We start from the raw sequence: 21,568 nt of genomic DNA, 5'->3' as shown, positions 1-21,568 counted from the left end.
AGCTCCAGTTTTTTCAGCATCATTTGTTGAAGACTTTTCTTTCTGCATCGTATGTTCTTGGCTTCTGTACTATAAATTAACTGTTATAAAAGTATGGGTTTATTTTTATGTTCTCAATTCTATTCCACATGTATGTATCTCTATTTCTACTTCAATACCATACTGTTTTGATTACTATAGATTTGTGATATAGTTTGACATCTGGGAGTATCATACCTTTGTTCTTCTTTTATTGCTTTGACTATTCAGAGTGTTTTGTGGTTCCATATAAATTTCACTAATGTTTGTTCTATTTCTTTCTTCTTATTATTTTTTTTAATTTATTTATGCATACAAGAACTGGGGTACAGGCCAGAGGTACAGGGAGGGAGTGAGAGGATTCACCAGAGACAGAGTGGGGAACAAACAGGCAGATGTACTGAACACTGCTGATGGGAGTAGCAGGCGAGTCAGGAGAGGTCTGCTGCGCCATATGGGTATCTCCCTGACTGGGGATCAAACTCATGCTGCAGTGGCTGTGGACAGCTTTGTAGATTGCATCTTAACCCCTTGCACCACCAGGGAGGCCCTGTTTTGTTTCTTTTAAGAATACCATTGGAATTTTGATGTGGATTGCATTGAATTTGTAAATTGCTTTGGTTAAAACGGCCATTTTAACAATATTAATTCTTCTAATCCATAAGTAAGGAATAGTTTCCCATTTCTTTGTGTCTACTATTGAATTGAGTACATTTTTATTTTTATTTTTTTGAAAGATTGATTTATTTATTTATACAAGCACTGGGTACAGTCAGAAGCGCAGAGGGTGAGAGAATTCACCAGAGCCAGAGCGGAGAGCAGAGCAGGCAGAAGGACCGAAGTACACTGCTGAGGGGAGCAGCGGGCGGCAGGAGAGGTCTGCGCGCCATGTGGGACCCTCGCCCAGTGGCCGGGGATCGAACTGGCGCTGCAGAGGCTGCGGGCAGCCTCGCAACCCAGCGCTCAACCGCTGCGCCACCGGGGAGGCCCAGAATTGAGTACATTTTTAATTGGCAGAATGTCAGAAACAGTCATGGAAAAGAGTGTGGACAGAGAAGAGTAGAGCACCAAAGACTGAATCTCAGAGATGCCTTTATTTGGGTAGGTGTGGAGAAGAATGAAAAAGAGATGTGGAATAGGCAGAGACATGTTCCTAAAGATCAGGGAAGCAAATCTACCACACATAAATCCCAAGTAGCTGATACCATATTGCAGGATTTACAAAGGAGAGGATAAAGAGAAAAAAATAACTTCCCTTCCCTTCTCCCATTATCACCTTTAAAAGGGTTTATTACTGAAAAGCTCTTAAGAAAGGTAAAGATATAGTCAGATGCTCTTTTTTAGTGCTCTTTACCTTGGTCTTTGTTGCATATCTTTTTTGTCTTTCAAAACTGGTTCTTGCTAAATTTTCCTGTCTTTTGCATTCATCTGATTTTGTAACATCTTTGAGGTACAGGGGATTTCAGAGAGAGAGTTGTCATGGGGATTTTCAGTATTTAGAGTATATGGAATGTTTTGAAGGATGTTCTGGGGCCTCCCTGGTGGTGCAAGGGGTTAAGACGCAGCACTATGAAGCAATCTGCAGCCTCAGCAGCACCCACATGGCGAGGCAGACCTCTCCTGTGTCACCTGCTGCTGCCCTCAGCAGTGTATTTCAGTCAGTCTGCGTGTTCTGTTCCCCACTCTGTCTCTGGTGAATCCTCTCACCCCGCCACACCTCTTGCCTACACCCCCGTTCCTGTATGCATAAATAAATAAATCTTTCAAAAAAAAAAAAGGATGCTCTGTATTTGTATTACATGTATTATATGTAATTATATGTATTAGTTATGGAAACAGCCTAAGTGCCCAACAACAAAAGAATGGATTAAGAAGATGTGTTATTTTTGTATATGTAATACATATATTACATCTATACTTATGTTTGATTGTAGTTTTTGGCCACATTTAGTACATTTAAGATTTCCTTCAGAACTGATAAAATCATTCTGTTAGTTAGTAAAGAATTTTGTAGATGTGTTTCTGGGCTAAGCTAGGCACTAGGTGATATCAACAGATATCAGATAGAAAATTGTACTGCATGCATATTGCTATGCTGAAATATCTTCTAAGTTCCTTTGCTTAAATTGATAATCTAGCTGAAAAAAAGAAAACTGGAAACAGTTATATATATAGCTTGGATTCATTAAGTACATAGAAATATATTTGTAAGTGATAAACTGTTTATGAGGGGATGTGAAAGATATTACCAAAATCCCATGATTTTAGAGTGTATTACTTTGTAGTAAGACAAATGAGAGGGTTGGTTGCTTTTCCTTTGTGATCTCAACATAATGCTGATACTTCCATTCCAGCATATGATAAGTATTGTAATTACTTGCTATCTTAATTGTTTGTTTACTCAGAAAATATATAGCTAATGCTAATTAGGTATGGGAAATTGACCTAAGGATAGAGAAAAAGATAATATCCTACCTGGTAAGAGCTCTTTGCTTAAGGTGGATGATAGGAAATATATTTAAACTACAGTATTTGCAAAATAGAGCCTTTAGCAAGGGTCTGAAATTGCTCAATACATAGTTGCCAAGTGAAAGTGTGCATAGGGTGCTAAAGAATTAAAAAAAAAACAAAACCCTTCATTGTGCCATCTCACTCTTGGGTCAGTAAGCTCTGCTCCCCTTTCTCGAGGCCAATCCCTGTGTGAGGCAGATCAAGGTCAGAACCAGGGGCCTCCCTGGTGGCGTAGCAGGTTGAGCGCAGTGCTGTGAAGCTGTCGCAGCCTCTGCAGCATGGGTTTGATTCCTGGCCGGCCAGGGATATACCCACATGGTGCTGCAGACCTCTCCTGTCTCGCCCGCTGCTCCCCTCAGCAGTGTATTTCAGTGCATCTGCCTGTTCTGCTCCCCACTTTGTCTCTGGTGAATCCTTTTACCCTCCTGCATCTCTGGCCTATACTGCAGTTCTTGTATAAATAAAAATAAATCTTTAAAAAAAAAAGATCAGAACAGGTATGGTGAAACAACTGGTTAAAGAAAAAGTGATGTATGAAAAGGAAGCAAATAAATAATAAGAAGGAAAGATTGGAAAATGAAAGCTGAAGAAGGTGAAAATTATGCCATAAAAAAGTAGGCAGAGATCCTACAAGAATCTTGAATAATGATCCCAGATTGCCAGTGCAGGTTAGAAGCTGCATATACTCACTGGGAAAAAGACTGGGAAAGACTGAGGAATATAAAGAAGCATGTTCAGTACTGGATTCAGTCAAGTTAGAAGTTTTTCTGTTCAAGCTATTTTTGCATTAAATCCTGGGATCCACAACACAATATATTGTTTTTCACCACTACTGTGTGTTTAAGTAGTATGAAAATGTGATTCTCTTTATGTAGTTACGTTTATTTTTCTTTGCTTAATTTAATGTTAGTTTGACATAATACAGACTAACAGGAGAAAAAGTAATCTTCATACAGATATACTGAGATACCAATAAGTAGGTGGATTGAAGAGTGTTACCTGCTATTATTCATTTTAGAGAAAGGGATAGTAAGTCTATGAGGAATTTATAGGACAAAGAAATATTTACCTTAGACCCCATTTAGTGACGAATTTAGCAAAGTTTATTTACATAGGAAGAAATAGGCCTAGAAACGCTCTTCTGGTGATAAGATACTGTCCTCTTCCTGGTTAAGGGAGTGCACCTACCCTTCAGCTTTGGAGATTTATTTCCTGCTTTTAGAGGGGGAAGTTTAGAGTATCATTCATTCACAGTTTCTTTATTTCAAACTAATCTATTTGACTCTTTGGCACATTTTGGAATAACCTGTTCTAGAACCTGAAACTAGTATGTAGCAAGTGCTACAAATGCTAACTATATTATTGCTATTATAATAATTAAAATAAATAACTCTTAATTACCCTAAAATGAAATTGATATGTAATATAGGTCATACGACTCAATATTTAAAAAATTAACATGATAGCCTAACTCTGAGATAAAGGAAAAATTAAAAATTAATAAAAATGTAGATTTCAATATGTAAATTTTAGGCTGACTAATCTAGAAGGCATTTAGTCAGATGGTTTTATCCTTTTTTTTTTTTTTTAAAAGATTTATATATTTATTTATATAAGCACTGGGTACAGTCAGAAGCGCGGGAGGGTGAGAGAATTCACCAGAACCAGAGCGGGGAGCAGAGCAGGCAAAAGGACCAAAGTACACTGCTGAGGGGAGCAGCGGGCGGCAGGAGAGGTCTGCGCGCCGTGTGGGACCCTCCTCCGATGGCCGGGGAGCAGCCTGGGATCGAACCAGCGTCCTGGAGGCTTCGGGCAGCTTCGCAACCCAGCGCTCAACCCCTGCACCACCGGGGAGGCCCAGTTTTATCCTTTTATAAATGATTAATTTAGATTTAAGAAAAGATAATCAGAAGCCACTCCATGCAAAAAGAAAAATTAAAGATGTCAGTGGATATTAGAATAAAAGTATAATTACAGACCAGACTTACTTGTATGTGATAAGAGAAAGAAGGATGTAACCTCAATTGAAATAAGATATTGTAGGGCATACCTAGTGGTGCAGGGGTTTAAGTCTCAGTGCTATCAAGCTAACACCAGCCATTGAGACATGGGTTTGAGCCCAGCCGGGGAGCTGACCCACATGGCACAGCAGACCTCTCCTGTCTCACCCACTGCTCCCCTTAGCAGTATATTTCAGTGGATCTGTTCTCTCCATTCTGTCTCTGGTGACTCCTCTCAACCCCTGCACTTTGGGCCTACACGCCAGTGCTTGTATGCATATATAAAAAAAAAAAAGAAACAAGGTATTGTAATTTGCTAAGACAAATTATAGATTGATAAAGGAGAGAAAACAAGGAGAGGTATAATATATCTTTGTCAGCTTTGTCACCTTTTTTCTTTATCAAATGTTCATTTAATAGGGAATGGTTCATTGTTTCATTAGAGGAAAAAAATTGGCAGAGTAGGTGCCTTGTTAACTTTATTTGTGAGCAAAGCAAAATACATACTTTTTATTATAGTTAATATTCTGTTCTTTTTTATTTTTTTAAAGATTTATTTATTTATGCATACAAGAACTGGGGTACAGGACAGAGATTTGGCAGGTGAGAGGATTCACCAGAGACAGAGTGGGGAATAGAACAGGCAGACTGACTAAAATACACTGCTGAGGGGAGCTGCAGGCAAGACAGGAGAGGTCTGCTCCGCCATGTGGGTTGCTCCCTGGCCAGCGGAGGATCCAACTCATGCTGCAGAGGCCACAAATCGCTCCATAGTACAGTGCTTAACCCCTTGCGCCACCAGGGAGGCCCTATATTTAATATTCTGATATAAAGACTAAATAAATCAGCACAAATATAAAAGCTACAGATGGATTCTGATGCAATTGGTTGTATTGGGTTTCAGATATCAGGAGCAAAATTACCATTGTGGTCTGATTTCTAAATGTTTTTATTGATTTTCTGAAACAGAACAAAAAAGCAATTTGTCTTTGATTTACCCAAGCTGTTGCATTCCTGGAAAATTCAGTATATATTAAAACCATGTAAGATGACTTTGTTTTTATGTAAAATGGAATTAGAAACCAAGTTCAGGTAGTAATAAGTATGTTCTTCATTTACATGAATGTCTGGCAAGGCATTTGAATTTCATGCAGCACATGGAACAATGCTTCCTTATGCTATGTTCTCTCTTACCATGCAGGGTGTCTCGCATTTCTGGCCAGCAACACTCCCTGCTCCCTGCACACACCCCTGTCATTGTTAAAACCAGAAAACTTCCAAAACTTCAGAAAGGTGTTAGAGATTTTATTGAACACCGCTGCTTAAAACTATGTTTGTCTGATGTTATCGATGCTGTACCAACTTATTCTAAACCTATTATGTATTGAATGTGACTTTTACTAAGTCACTCATTTCATAGTCAACTTTATGATTAATTGCTTTGCCAGTACTTATGTACTGGATAAATAAATGATTTACTAGCAACTGGAAAATATATTTATTAGAAGTATCATTTAATGGTTTTTGTCATCATTTTCACTGTGTCTTATGATATACCAGGCCTTCTGGGCACTGCAAAGCAAAGATGAGTACAATGTAGATCCTAGCCTCAAGATGTATTATAGTCTAGTGAGGAGATATTTGCGTACATAATTGTGTTATTTTGGTATATGAATGTAGTTCTAAAGTAATATAAGGAATGAAACCATGAATAGTTCCCCCAAACAGCCAAGGAAGTCTTTAGAGAGTGAGAGGTTGAGTATGGTCTTGAAAAATAAGTAGAATTTGGGGGGCTAGAAGAAATAATATTTTATGTTGATGAAATACAAAATACAATGAGTTATGAATATGTTTAGCATCTTGTCTTCTTGTTTAACGAGTGGATTTTTTTTCTGAGTAGTTTGAAACACAAATTGTTTATCCCTGAATTGCACACATTATTTCAAAATCAAACTTTCTTAAAAGCTGACATTTTGTTAAAAACTCAGAGTGATAGTTTTCAGATGATGAAAAAAAAGTAGAGTGACTTTTCAGAATGGAGAGTTCTTATTAAAACACAGATGTCTTCTGTAAATAGAGTTGGAAAAATACTGGCAGTGCGTTCTTTGTGTATAAATGTCTCTCTTATCCATGCAGGATCTGAAAAGGAAAGTCACTTCTCTTTCATCAATCACGAGGTTCACGACAACAGAATCATTGATGCACTAGGAAGAGAATTGGGTTCCAAATCTCACTAAGTGATCTAGAAGAGGAGAGAGGCAGCCAGTGTTCCACCTCAGTTTTTCTGATCAGAGTTCCTGTGTCTCTGAGTGTTTTGCTTTCTACTTTTTCTGTCTGGCCATTCTTAAACATTGTTTCTTTGAATGATAAGATAAGCTACTTGTCTGTCCAGTATTAATATGCTAAACTTCTAGGGTTATTGATATTTTAAGGAATTTCAAGACATGGAAGATTTAAGTAGATTGTCACGCTTTCTATTGGAATTTCCATTTGGTCAACTATAAAATATACTGAAACAATACTCTTAAAGCCCATAGAATGATGACATTTTTGTATAGTAAGTCCCTGTTGTGCAGCATATGAAATAAAATATTTTAAACCAAGAAATAATGAGGTCCTTGGTACTTCATATTTTTTTTACTGCCTCATTTATAATTTCTCAGTAGAAAACATCTCAGTGAATAATTGGACTTTTCTTTGGTAAGATAAATATTGCTCTGGTAATTTCCTTTTGTGCTACTATTTAGACCACATTTAGAGAATGAAAACAGTTAATTTTCTTGCAAGTAAAATATTGTGGTTTTTGAAACCAATGGAGTGTGCACTGAAATCATAAAATAATATTATTACATGTGAAAAAGATTGAATTCTAAAGCTGATGAGTGCTTTTATATGCAGAGTTTCCTTTGTGTACAGGTAACAGTCTGTGGTGTGGCCCATGTTTTTTGTAACTTGAGTGTGTTTAGATGATTTTAAAGTACTTTGGGTTGGATTACTACAATATTAGCTCTAAAAGATTCACTGACTCTGTATTTGTCATGAAATATATTTTTCCCTTACATATGTTTTATGGTGTTTTGAAGAGATCCTGGGGATGTGGCCTTAGTTTCCTATAAAATAGTAAGTTTTAGGGCCTCCCCGATGGCTCAGCGGTTGAGCGCTGGGTTGCAAAGCTGCCCGCAGCTTCTGCAGTGCCGGTTCGATCCCTGGCTGCTCCCTGGCCACCGGAGGAGGGCCCCACATGGCACACAGACCTCTCCTGCTGCCCGCTGCTCCCCTCAGCAGTGTACTTCGGTCCTTCTGCCTGCTCTGCTCCCCGCTCTGGCTCTGGTGAACTCTCCCACCCTCCTGCGCTTCTGACTGTAACCTAGTGCTTGTATAAATAAATAAATAAATAAATAAATCTTTAAAAAAAAAAAATAGTAAGTTTTATAGTTCTTTAATTGTGTGTAAGATTTATATGTATATCTTTTTTGTATACATTTAAAATTCCACAGAAGGAACTTTATCCTGTTGGTATCTGAAAACTCAGCAGTGTTAGTCATAAGGAACTAGTCTTACACATCCTTTCCCAAGGTATTAAAAAAAGACATGATTTCTTGAGGTGTTAAGAGTGTTTTTTCTGACTAACATAATATGAAAGACTTTTTGGTATCAGATGTAATAACTCCATCTTCATTAATGGAGATGAGAGTTGAATGAATTCCAAGTTTGAAAAAAAATGTTCTTACCATGTCTTTTTTATCTAAATAGGCACTACAATATCCTGATACTTTCCATATGCCATGACTGTGACTTCATAAATAGCGGTTACCCTTGAGCCTCTTGTTTTTGTTTTCTAGGTGCGCCACCGAGCTTCTGGTCAGGTGATGGCTCTTAAAATGAACACACTAAACAGTAACCGAGCAAATATGCTGAAAGAAGTGCAGCTCATGAAAAGACTGTCCCACCCCAACATCCTTAGGTAATGGTTTTTCCTTCCTGTGGGATTCAGTGAGAAAGCTGAAACGTTATCAGAGGCTTGTTAGGATAGCATTAACAGCTAAAAAGAGACTCAAGATTTCATGCTGAATCTATCTTGCTGGGATTTCACTGTACTTTAGGTCTAGGTCTTTTTCTACCTATTGTGACTTAATTTTCTGGTAATTAGCAGCATTTAATAAAGCAGTTTCCTTCTGTTTTTCAAATTGCTTTACTCTTAGTAGCAGCTCATTAGAACAGTTGTTTCCTTATACTGAAGTAGTAATTTGTCAAAGAGAAATGACTATAGTTTCTGTGTGGTTATTTAACTTTCTTAATCACTTTATGAGGAACCATAATTACATCAATGAGCAACAATAAGAGTGAAATTATGCCTGAGGTTGTCTACCCTTAGCATTTGGCACTCACTTGCAGAGACACAGTTTACCTTTTTAAAGGAGAATTATTTTTTGTATAATAAAGTTATATAGTTATCACTCACATAATCAATATCTGTATTTTTCTCACTTTAAGTATCTTGATATTTTAGTGGGGTCAGTATACTTCCAAATGAAACCAAATAAGACAACTTAAGTCATTATATGTTTAAGTAGGTCTTATGTGTAAGAAAAAGTTAAATGTGCTATTCACTTAGGGTCATTTGTTGCTAGTATTTATTTGGATTAGAGATAAATTATATGACTTAAGTATGATTTAACATGTTTGGTCATTTATTTATAGTATATTTATTTATAGTAAATTATGGTATTTGGCTATGCTGCTTATTTGACATTTTTTACCTTTATAGAATTACTGGCTTTTTTGAGCATTTAGCATGTGCCTAGTGACGTGTCATATGTTAGAAAGAATAATGCTTGCAGGAATTGCACACTAATGGAGCATGTAGAACTTACATACTTGAAAAGACAACTAATAAAATTAGGTAGGACACTACCACTTGGGCAGAATAAATTCTAAGTGTTATAGAAGTTCAGAGGGGTGAAAGAAAGATCAGATCACTTGGCAGAGTCAAGGAAGCTTTCTTTGAGGAGCTTGAATTTAACTGGAACTTTAAGAAGCTAGGGAAGGAACTCTGAAAGGAGTAAATTACTCTGAAAGGAGTACATTACAGAGGTAAAAATGCAAGATTTTTTTGAATAGTCAGTGAATAAAAACCCAGTTGGCTAATAATTACAATAATGAGACCAAGAGATCAGTTAGGGGGCCTCTACAATGTTTGAGAGTAGGATGGATGAATCTTTTTTTTTTTTAAAGATTTATTTATTTATGCATACAAGAGCTGGGGTACAAGCCAGAGATGCGGGGGGTGATAGGATTCACCAGAGACAGAATGGGGAACAGAACAGGCAGACTGAGTGAAATACACTGCTGAGGGGAGCAGCGGGCAAGACAGGAGAGGTCTGTTGCGCCATGTGGCTTGCTCCCTGGCGGGCTGGGGATTGAATTTGTGCTGCAAAGGCTTCGGATTGCTTCACAGTGAGGTGCTTAACCCCTTGCACCACCAGGGAGGTCCCCTGAGATGGATGAATCTTAATTTGATATTCTATGTAGGAATTTTAAAGCTGATCATGTTATTATTTGCTTTAAAAATTATATTTTTATTGTTTTATTTTTGCAGAAGTGATGCATCATCACTGTGGAATAGTTATAAATTAGAGTTAATAAAAACAAGAGCAAAAAAAGCCCAAGAAAATAAAAATTGTCCATACGCTCAGCACATGGGGATTAAACTGGTGTTAATAATTTGGTGTATTTCCTACTTATTTTCTTGTTTTCACCAGTTGTTTTCTTATTCTCTTCACTGTGAACTTGACTGCTGAATGTATGGGCATATTGTCTTCAAATAAATTTTATTTCATCATAGCAAAAATATTAAATATAGTTGTTATATAGAAGTAGTATAGGGCCTCCCTGGTTGCACAAGGGGTTAAGCACAATACTGTGAAGCTATCCTCAGCCTTTGCAGCACAAGTTCGATCCTGGCTGGCCAGGGAGCTATCCACATGGCACAGCAGACCTCTTTTGTCTCACCCACTGCTCCCCTCAGCAGTGTATTTCAGTCAGTCTGCCTGTTCTATTCCCCACTCTGTCTCTGGTGAATTCTCTCACCCACTTCCCACGTACCTCTGGTCTGTACCCCAATTCTTGTAGGCATAAATAAATAAATCTTAAAAAAAAACAGTATAGTATTGTATAATGGTTAAAATAAAGGCTCTACATCCTAGATTAAGCTGCCTGGATTCAAATACTGTCTGTTAGGAAAGTTAATCTGTTAGACTCTTAGTTTTCCCTCTAAAATGAGGATAGTGACAGCTACGACCTCATAGACTTGTTATTGAAGATTAATTAAATTAGTACCTGTAAAGCACCTAGAAGAGTATCAGCTTGTGTTAAGTGCCTAGTAAATATTAATTATTATTATTTATTTATTTTCCTCTGCATAGTTTCAGTAACCTTTTGCAACCTGTCTTTTATCACTAATACACTTCCCATACATTTGTTTAGTGTATATTGATATTTTAAATACATTCAAGGGGTCTCTACTATAGTGATGCTGTTGACTAGAACTTTCTACGATGATGGCAATCATCTTTATCTGTGCTGTCAATTAACCACATGACTAATGAGCAATGAGATGTGACTAGTGTGAACAAGGAACTGAATATTTTATTGACTTAAATTGCCACATGAAGCTAGTGTGGCAACTAGATTGGACAATACTGGACTAGAGTTCATCTACATTTCTGTTCTTGTTTATCTAAATATCTATGTGTTTCAACCTAGAAATGTGATGTTGCAGGAGACTGATACTATCATTCCTATTATGATATCTCTTTGATCTACATTTTTATCCTATCTCATTTTAGTCCCATTGCTAAGGAATGACACATTCCTCCCTTTTAGCTTAAAAATGGTAGTGTCTTTGCCCTCAGCTAACTTTTTTAATATATGAAGGGAATGATAACCCTACCTTGTTCTTTACAATAAGCCAGCAAATAAACTAATGTATATAAAGGTTCTGAATTTGCTGTAATCCACAGTAAGAATATATTACCTGAAAAAATTATAATTATTGTTAATCATGGTGTGTTTGCATTCTGATGGTGACTTTTTGTTCTGCCTAAGACTCTTGTCTCAAATACACTGCTGTTTAAGAGCCTGGAAGTGGATTACTTTTAAAAAGAAACTTCTAATTCTTTATATCTTTCATGTTTTTGTGTCTTTACTTTCACTGTACATTTTGAGTAGAAAAGGATATTATCCTACCCATGGGGTTTTCTTGGAGTTAGGAGTGTGGGGTCCTTGGTTTTACTCTGGGAAAGGTTTCACCAGAGCTCCCATTTCAGCCGCACATGGGGAGTTTCCCAGGCGAGTTTCTCCATGAGTGACGCTAGTTATATTTAAAGAGCAGGTTTATTAGGGAAAGGGACAAAAGAATAAAGGACACTTGCATGGACACAAGTGGGCAGGAAGAGCTGCCTTGAAAGGGACAGGTTTGTAAGAGAGGCCTGATGGTTGCAGGCGGGTGGCATTGAGGAGAGCGGCCTCTGCTGAGGTAGGTCAGTGAAGAGAAGTCCCGGCCTGGTACAGGTCATGGGCAGGCAGGAAGCTGCTGCCCTGCAGGAACGAGTTGGTGAAAAGAGGCACCTGCATAGTCACAGGTGGGCAGCATTAGGTTTTTATCATCTTCAGGGAAAGGCTCATCTTTGTGGGTGGATGGTTTGTGCCATTGACACTCCCTATAGTAGTCTGATAGTTTCTGGGTGTTGCGCCTCCTGATCTGGGCGTTGATGCCTAAGGGTCTTGGTTTCTATAACTGGGTTAATGGATTATGCTAATCCTTTCTACCCCTACCTCCTTGTGTGAGTTAGGTTCTTGACCGTCTATCTCCTTTCCTCCATCACTACTAGAGGCCTAGAGCAAGCAGAGTCATCATGACTTTTGTTTCCAGAGAATAGCTATAGCAGTAGGAACATTACACTTTCCCAAGATTTGTTAAATATCAAACTAAGCATAACCCCGTTCCATTCTCAAAATTCTTAAAATTTTTATTTCCTAAATACTTTTCTAGTTATCTTAGCAATTTAATGTTAATGTTTTATATTTCTTATAATTTAAATTTTTGTTTCTGTATGTCAGTATGACTCATTCTTATTGCAGGTTGTAAATACTATGAGCTCTCTTTTGTAGGTGCAGAACTGAGACAGAAGTATGACCCAGAGTTTTCTTCAAATTGAGATCATTAGATTTACATCAGAAAGCATCCACAGCTTAGAACCCTAGGAATAGCACAGTTGTGCCTTCTCACTGCTGAGCAGCTTGTTTCAGATCTTGTCTCTATCTCACTGAGCCAGAATAGCTCCATTTTTTAATCTGTTTTATAGCAAATGTCTTTATGAGTTTTGAAAAAGGGCCTCCTGCTTAAAAACAAAGAAAAAGTTAAAAATCACTGCACTAATGATTTGGAAGGTCTTTTTGGGAAAGAAGGCTTATCTGCATGACCTGCCAGATTGTAGGCATCTAATCCTCTGGACGTGAGCTCAACTTTCACAGTTTTCTTTCATTCTTTTTTCTTGATCCCAACCTCCTTACTTCCTCTTTTTCTTTTATCTTTTGCCCTCATAAGATTTCTAGTTGGAAGGAATAGAATGGGCCTTGTAAATCATAGAAGTAGTAGGTGTCTGGTTTTTGTTTGTGTATATGTGTTCTTTTTAATACATGGATGTAGTTAAGATTTTTTTTTTAAATCATCAGTTGCTCTTGTACATTATTAGTTAAAACAAGGAACAATAAAGTATTTTGTTGAATGTAGGAACTGATTGTTTGGACCTCCTGTGAATGAGGTTGTTTATGCCAAGAAGTCTTGTGCTCAAGATCTGTAACCCAATTCCATGCCTTGGTCACTTCCACTCCCCAATGGCCTTTTTGAGTACTGGTACCAAGATTTGTCCTCATACTTCTTTGTTATTCTTCATGCCATGAGAAATTTAGTATTTCTTTTAAACACCTTGTTCACATTCCCATGCTTTTTGTTTTTTTTAAGCCAAAGTCTGGATTTATTTTCCTATCTACGGATTTTGTTCAGAGTTGTTTTGACCCTTTTCACAATTCACTTGCAACAATATGGGATTGCCATTTTGTTAAAATGGAGAGACTGTGCTTTCAATTCACCAAATATTTACTTGGATTTTTCTCTAATCCAGCCCTCTCTTAGGTTATGGTGAATACAGAGAAGTAGACAACTGGTATCTGCCAGATAATTTTTTTTTTTTTTTTGTGGGACCCTCGCCGGTGGCCGGAGATCGAACTGGTGCTGCAGAGGCTGCGGGCAGCCTTGCAACCCAGTGCTCAACCGCTGCGCCACCAGGGGAGACCCCAGATAATTTCTTTAAGAAACAATCTGTACATCTAAGAAACAGGCTAATAATGTCTGATATGAGGATATGGCAGAATATTTTCCCAATCTCAGTTATTAAGATAGCTATCTTCGGGCCTCCCTGGTGGTGCAAAGGGTTAAATCTGAGCACTATCAAGCTATTGACAGCCACTGCAACTTGAGTTTTATCCTAGGCGAGGGAGCTAACCCACATGGCACAGCAAACCTCTCCTGTCTCGCCCACTGCTCCCCTCAACAGTGTATTTCAGTAGTTCTGCCTGTTCTGCTCCCCACTCTGTCTCTGGTGAATCCTCTCACCACCTCCCCTAGCACCTCTGGCTTACGCTCCAGTCTAGTATGCATAAAAAATAAAATAAGGGCCTCCCTGGTGGTGCAAGGGGTTAAGCACCACACTATGAAGCAATCCGCAGCCTCTACAGCACGAGTTCAATCCCCGACTGGCCAGAGAGAAACCCGCATGGCGAAGCAGACCTCTCCCGTCTCGCCCACTGCTCCCCTTAGCAGTGTATTTCAGTCAGTCTGCCTCTTCTGTTCCCCACTCTATCTCTGGTGAATCCTCTCACCCCCTGCATCTCTGGCCTGTACCCCAGCTCTTGTATGCATAAATAAATAAATCTTTAAAAATAAAATAAAATAAAATCTTTAAAAAAAGATAGCTATCATCCCATCCTGAAAACCCCCAAATCATCTTTAGTTATTGCTTTTAGTCCTTACTTCTAATCAGAAGCAAATTTCTTGATTCTGAATCTTCAAATACTTTTATATCTGTTCCTTTCTTTATACATGTTGATTCAGCCCTCTTTACTGTGCCTGGAGTGAATTTTTTCCTTATCTCTCTGCTCTGCTTTATACTCTTCCTGAAACACAGCTCTAATTTTATAGCTTATTTCTTAAAAACTTTTTATAGCTTCCATTGGTTTCAGAATTGAGTAAAAATGCTTTAGACTGACAGTTAAGGTCTGATCTGTTTTTTCCAGCCTATTTCCCACTATTTCTTTTATGTACTTAATGCAACTACACGATTTCCTAGTTTTGTTCCCTTGGATATTTGACTTTTGGGCTTTGACTTCTACTTTTGTTAAATGAGGAGAATGGACCAGATCAGTGGTTAGAAATAAATTTGAGATAGAGGATCGGTGGATCATGGTTGAGAATGATGGGTGCTTTGGTGATAGGTGTGGTAACATACATTTGAAGAGGTGTGAACCTATTATCCTAAATCATATAGTATTTTAAGCCAAACTTTTGTTAATAAAAAATATAATTTTTAAAAACCACATTGATTTAGTACTGAATAATTTTTATTTTTATTTATTTTTTAAAAAAGATTTATTTATGCATACAAGAAAGGGGGTACTGGCCAGAGGTGTGGGCGGTGAGAGGATCCACCAGAGACAGAGTGGGGAACAGAACAGGCAGATTGACTGAAATATACTGCTGAGGGGAGCAGCAGGTGAGTCAGGAGAAGTCTGCTGCACCATGTGGGTTGCTTCCTGGCTGGGGATCAAACGTGCTGTGGTGGCTGTGGTTAGCTTCATAGGTTGTGTCCTAATCCCTTGCGCCACCAGGGAGGCCCTGAATAATTTTTAAATGATTAGCTTTTAAAAATATGTTATCTCAAGGGTGTCTGTGTTTTCTAGAACAAATGAGATTTAGAAATGATAGATTTATGAAAATCTTTCTGATTGTAATTCTGGAGAATAAAAATATATAAAAAATGAAACAAGATAGCCCTTTATATTGGTATTTATCTCTTCACTCTGCTTTTCTGTGTGAAAAACAGTTCTTGTCAGATATTTCTGAAAATATCTTGTTCACTTCTTTGCTTATTATTGTTTGTTAGCCTCCAGTATAGAATGAGCTCCTGAGGTTAGAACTTTAACTTGTTCACCTTTGTCTTTCCAATGCCTGTGGAAAAGTATATGCAGAAGCTCATACCAGTTAGAAACAAGCCAGTGTGTATCAAAGAAACCTATAAAAGCTATGCAGCTGCAGGTAGGTATCAGGTTCGGAAGAAAACAGAACCAGTGAGAATCTTTTTTCCCCCCAGGTTTTTTTGTATGTTTGTTTGTTTTGTATTTAATAGAGGTAACATTGTTTTATAACACACTGAGATTTTTTATTTTTTTAAAGGATTTATTTATTTTTTATTTTTTTAAAGATTTATTTATTTATTTATACAAGCACTGGGTACAGTCAGAAGCGCAGAGGGTGAGAGAATTCACCAGAGCCAGAGCGGGGAGCAGAGCAGGCGGAAGGACCGAAACACACTGCTGAGGGGAGCAGCGGGCTGCAGGAGAGGTCTGCACGCCATTTGGGACCCTCCTCCGGTGGCCGGGGAGCAGCCGGGGATGGAACCGGCGCTGTAGAGGCTGCGGGAAGCTTCACAACCCAGTGCCCAACCGCTGCGCCACCGGGGAGGCCCACACTGAGATTTTTTAAACAGGTAACTGGGCCTGCCAGTCACCATCCCCATTGATTAGAATTTAACAGTTAACTCTCACCCAAACAAGAGACTTTTTTTTTTTTTTTGAGAAATATGTAAACATCTAATATGGCAGAATATAGAGAACTTCCCATACTGAGAAAATGGAGATGACGATTGATGAGCCTCTTAGGCTACCTCTTGACTCTTACGCTGTCAGGCATCATTCCTATCATATCCCTATCACCTCCATCACCTACCAGGAAAGGTGGATTTGGAGAGATTGTATAGTTTGAAGTAAAAGAAGGAAACTTTAACAACCAAAAACCTTTATTTATTAAACTCTTCTAGGAGTTTACAGAAGACCCTGCATCCATGAAACAAGAATAGTATACCATGAAATAAGAATAATTAGAGAACCATAAATATTCTAAAAGATTCTTGGGAATTAAAAACTATGATAATTTCTAAATACCATTTGAATAGAAGGTCAAGGAAATAAATTTGAGAAAAACATCCACTAATAGGGAAAAATCAAAGATGAAAAATAAGTGAGAAAAGAAAATTAGAGAATCAATTCAGGAAGTCTATTCTTGACTAATACAAGAACATTTTTTTAAAATTGGAGGACATGAACTTCCAGATTGAAAGAACCTACTAAGTGCCCAGAACAATGAGTAAAAAAAATAAAGCCCATTATCATGAGATTTTAGAATATGGGTAATAACAATAAGATTCTAAACAATTCTACAGAGAGGGGGAAACAAATCCTATCCAAAGGATTAAAAATCAAAATGGTATCAGACTTTTAACACCAACTTTGGAAGCTACACTGATGGAACATTGCTTTCTGAGCGAAAGTTATTTCCTACTTACAAGTCTGTATGCGGCTGGGCCTCCCCTAGTGGTGCAGTGGTTGAGTGCTGGGCTGTGAAGCTGCCCGCAGCCTCTGCAGCACCAGTTCGATCCCCGGCCACTGGCGAGGGTCCCACATGGCGCTCAGACCTCTCCTGCCGCCCGCTGTTCCCCTCAGCAGTGTACTTCGGTCCTTCTGCCTGTTCTGCTCCCCGCTCTGGCTCTGGTGAATTCTCTCACCCTCCCGCGCTTCTGACTGTACCCAGTGCTTGTATAAATAAATAAATAAATCTTAAAAAAAAAAAAAAAAAGTCTATATACAGCCAAACAACCAGTTAAGCATGAGGACTGAATAAAGGTGTTTTCAGATATGTAAGGTCTCAGAAAATTTGCCTCTCATTTGCCTTTTCTTATGAAGCTATTGAAGCATGTGTCCTGTCAAAACAAGGGGGTAAACAAAGCAACAAAATAAAAAATGAAAAGGAAGGCATGAAGTCTAGAAAGGGGTGGGGGAGAAAGACCCAGGATTACTGCTGCTTAACAGTCAAGAACAAGCACTCCAGACTGGAGCAGAATGTTCAAGAGCTTCAAGAGAGGTGCTGGGAAAGGAGGTTTTAAGAAAGAATTTATAGATTTTCTGGTGTGTTTGTCAGGCTGGAAATTCATATTCAGAAGAATTTTGTGATTCATTTGGAGGCTGTGGGAAGAATTGGTGGTAGGCATATAATAGGCATAGCTAAGCAAATGAAATTTGTTTGAATGTAAAAATAAACAAGTGAAAAATTAGGCAAAGCGCAAATAGTTGTATAAGAATTGAGATGTAACCTTAATATACTGCTTGGCCTAATAGTGATTATAATCAGTCATAATAATATAAATCTTGAGTCTTGATTTATTTCTCCTACCTATGATTTTACTTAACATTGTCTTATACCAATATTAAAAGGGAAGTAGTTGGGCTTGAATCCTCAACCTCCACACTTGGAAAGTCAGTAGAATATTAGAAATAGCAAAAAAAGCAAAAAACCAGACCAAACCAACCTATAAAAAGTAAAAAACCAAAAACAGCACCAAAAAAACCAAATTTCCCCTCAGTAGGCTTAAAGTAAAAAAAGAAATAGCAGTATAAGTATGTTAGCCAGAGCTTTGATGGTAAACAGAACAGCTGAAAGAGTTGAAAGTGGTTCCTTCCGAGGAGCAGATTCAGTGATAGTATGGATATATAGTTATATATCTATTTAAAGCTATGTAAGCCTATACAGAAAAAAAATGCAAGTTAGGAGGCTATTGCAGTAGTCTGCAAAAGATAATCAAGTTGGCAGTTGGATAAACAAGTCTGGAATGCAGAGGAGAGGTTGTATTTCTTAGGAAATCTTCCGCAAATTAGGTAACCTCCAACTTCAGTTTTCTCATTTGTGATGTAGGGAGTAGTAATAGTACTACCATACCAAGTTGATGGGAGAATTAAATAAAATAATGTATATAAAGAATGTATCACAGTACAAGGCAGTATATCTTAACTATTATTTTTATTGTTGCTATTAATATCATAATCAGCTGAAGCATTTTTGTATGGCATAAAGCTTAAAGTAAGAATCCAACCTGGGCCTCCCCAGTGGCACAGTAGGTTGAGCACAGCGCTGTGAAGCTGTCCGCAGCTTCTGCAGTGCAGGTTCGATTCCCGCCCAGCCAGGGGGATTCCCACATGGCGTGGCAGACCTCACCTGTTGCTCCCGCTGCTCCCCTCAGCAGTGTGTTTCGGTTCTTGCCTGTTCTGCTCCCTGCTCTGTCTCGGGTGTATTCTCTCACCCTCATGCGCCTCTGGACTGTACTCCAGTGCTGGTATAAATAAATAAATCTTAAAAAAAAAGAAATCTTAAAAGAAAAAAAAAAAGAAAAGTTTAAAAAAAAAAAAAAGAATCCAATCCTGACTGCATTTGCTAAATGTGTGACCTGGAGGAAGCCACTTAATCTCTCTTCAGTTTTCATATCTATACAGTGGACACATGTTTTCATAAGGATTCAATGAGGTAATTCCTGTAAAGTACTTAGAACAGTGTCTGACACATCAATCAAATGCTCAATAAGTGTTAATCCATTGCTATCATTATTTGTCTGTGAACTTCTTGAAGAAGGAACCATCATGTTGTTTTTTTTTTTAATTTTTTTTTTTTTTTAATAGAGGCATGTTTTATTTATTTATTTGTTTGTTTGTTTTGTTTATACATGCACTGGGTACAGTCAGAAGCGCGGGAGGGTGAGAGAATTCACCAGAGCCAGAGCGGGGAGCAGAGCAGGCAGAGGGACCGAAGTACTGCGCGCCATGTGGGACCCTCCTCTGTTGGCCGGGGAGCAGCCGGGGATCAAACCGGCGCTGCAGAGGCCGTGGGCAGCTTCGCAACCCAGCGCTCAACCACTGCGCCACCGGGGAGGCCCCCATCATGTTGTTTTTATTGACTCCACTTAATTCCCTTTACCTGCACTATGCTTAGTATAAATGTGACACACAGTAAGAAAAGGTTTCTAACTTCTCTTACCTATGGAGTGTACAAACCTTATACAAAGTAATTTCTTGATATAAACTTGTTAGATCTAATTGTTCTTTTTCCTCTGTGCATTTCTTCCACTTGGAGAAGAAATAAATAAATCATTGTGTGTTATTTCAGAAGTAGGCTCACATAAATTGAAGTCTTTGTTTACATTTTCCTATTTTGGTGTTAGTTTATGAGCAATCTTAGTATAAAGGATAAAATTGGGAAGGAGGAAGTTTTTTCAGCACTTAAGACAATCTAGATACTTGGGTTTGTGGCTATTAGTTCCTTTCTGAACTTCCTGGACTGAAAACAAAAAGGCATTTTGGCAACAAAGTCTTTGCATTTACATTTGTTAACAATTCTGCCTTTTTCAGGGGACTTGGTATTTTGCTGCTTACATGGCAGTTTTGAGCAATGTAGTTTAAAACTTTATTAAATAAATACTTTTAGAATAATTTAATCCTAGTCTCAGCTGTTATTCAAGGTAGAGGATATTTGTTTTTCTCTTAGAAATCTAGGATTTTAAGTGTATACTGAACTAGTTTAATATTTATGAGCATGCAGATATAATTTTAACTTTTTAGATTTTCAAATTATTTCACTAAAAAAGTAAAATTAGGCCATGAACCTGATCAGTCTTCTCTTTATTGTATGTAATACTGCTGACATGATCAAGTAATTGTCAAGCAATGTTTATTCTCCCTTTAGCTATCTTAAAATTGGACTATCAACACTATGGACCAAAAAGAGAAAACAGACTAAACTAGCTCTGTTAGTGTAATCTGATGTGAGGCTCTGGTGTTTAATGTCTGTTCAACTGAGTTTTCCTTGTGAGTTCTTGAATCTAGGACCTAGCACCAGTACACCCAATGTAGTATCTCTGAAACACGTTTGAACTGCACCAAGCCTTACCCAAAGATATTACTGCTTTTTAAAAAATGGAGCTAGTTCATAGCTCTTTTGGGATTTGAGATCTGAACCATTGCCCTCTCTTATCCTTTTTGGTTATTAGTAATTTTTTCTAGTCCAAAAGAGTGATGATATTTTTGCTTTTTTTGGGAGTAAAATGCAAAGCAGTTCATTTTAATGCTTCATGTTAAAACTTAGTGGAATCTGGTGGAGTATGTTGTAGAGCTTTTCCTTCTAAAATTATGGGAGTAGGACCTCCCCTGGTGGCATAGCGGTTGAATGCTGGGCTGCGAAGCTGCCCGCAGCCTCTGCAGCACCGGTTCGATCCCCAGTTGCCAGGCAAGGGTCCCACATGGCGCAACAGACCTCTCCTGCTGCCCGCTGCTCCCCTCAGCAGTGTATTTCGTTGGTCAGCCTGTTCTGTTCCCTGCTCTGGCTCTGGTGAATTCTCTCACCCTCCCACGCTTATGACTGTACCCAGTGCTTGTATAAATAAATAAATAAATAAATCTTAAAAAAAAAATAAAATTATGGGAGTAAATCAGATTAAAATAGATCAAAATTCTGGAAAAACTTAATTTTTAAAGAAACGTAAATCAATCTAAGTAGGTTGCACATGTAGGCTTTTTAGAAAGCATATTAATATAGTAAGTATGCCAGCACTTTAAATTCTATTATGTTTATTTCAGGCCTTTGTTTTTACCATAAACCATGGAGTCAAATATTTTCCTGGAGAGACCATTAAAAGTCAGGAGTCCTGCAATATGGGTACTGATTATTGCTATAAGTTGGTAGTAGAAGGACTTGTAAAACAAACCATTAGATTTTCATTTACTTAGAGGTAAGCAGTTCCTTTGTATGAGTGAAAAACAACATTTTTATTGAACTCCACTGGAGTTTTTTCTTCCATATCCATTGTCGCAGAATAAAACATAAA

General features: G+C 38.0%; 1 protein-coding gene and 1 pseudogene across 3 annotated transcripts in view; both read left to right on the top strand.

The window, feature by feature from the left end:
* TESK2 (testis associated actin remodelling kinase 2) overlaps window positions 1-21,568 on the top strand; it is a 91,033-nt gene that overhangs the window by 35,052 nt on the left and 34,413 nt on the right. For all 3 annotated transcript variants that reach the window (XM_054691714.1, XM_037498886.2, XM_054691713.1), the window contains exon 3: window positions 8,372-8,493. In XM_054691714.1, coding sequence (XP_054547689.1) covers window positions 8,372-8,493 — 122 coding nt within the window. The remainder of the gene's footprint in view (window positions 1-8,371; window positions 8,494-21,568) is intronic.
* On the top strand, window positions 1,037-3,320 carry LOC119235816 (tubulin-specific chaperone A-like; annotated as a pseudogene).

The sequence above is a fragment of the Talpa occidentalis genome, unplaced genomic scaffold (genome assembly GCF_014898055.3).
Source record: "Talpa occidentalis isolate TD23 unplaced genomic scaffold, MPIMG_talOcc4v2.1 talOcc4.9, whole genome shotgun sequence".
NCBI classification, from domain to species: Eukaryota; Metazoa; Chordata; class Mammalia; order Eulipotyphla; family Talpidae; genus Talpa; species Talpa occidentalis.
Note: the sequence above shows the minus strand (reverse complement) of the source record. Positions and strands in the feature narration are given on the sequence as shown.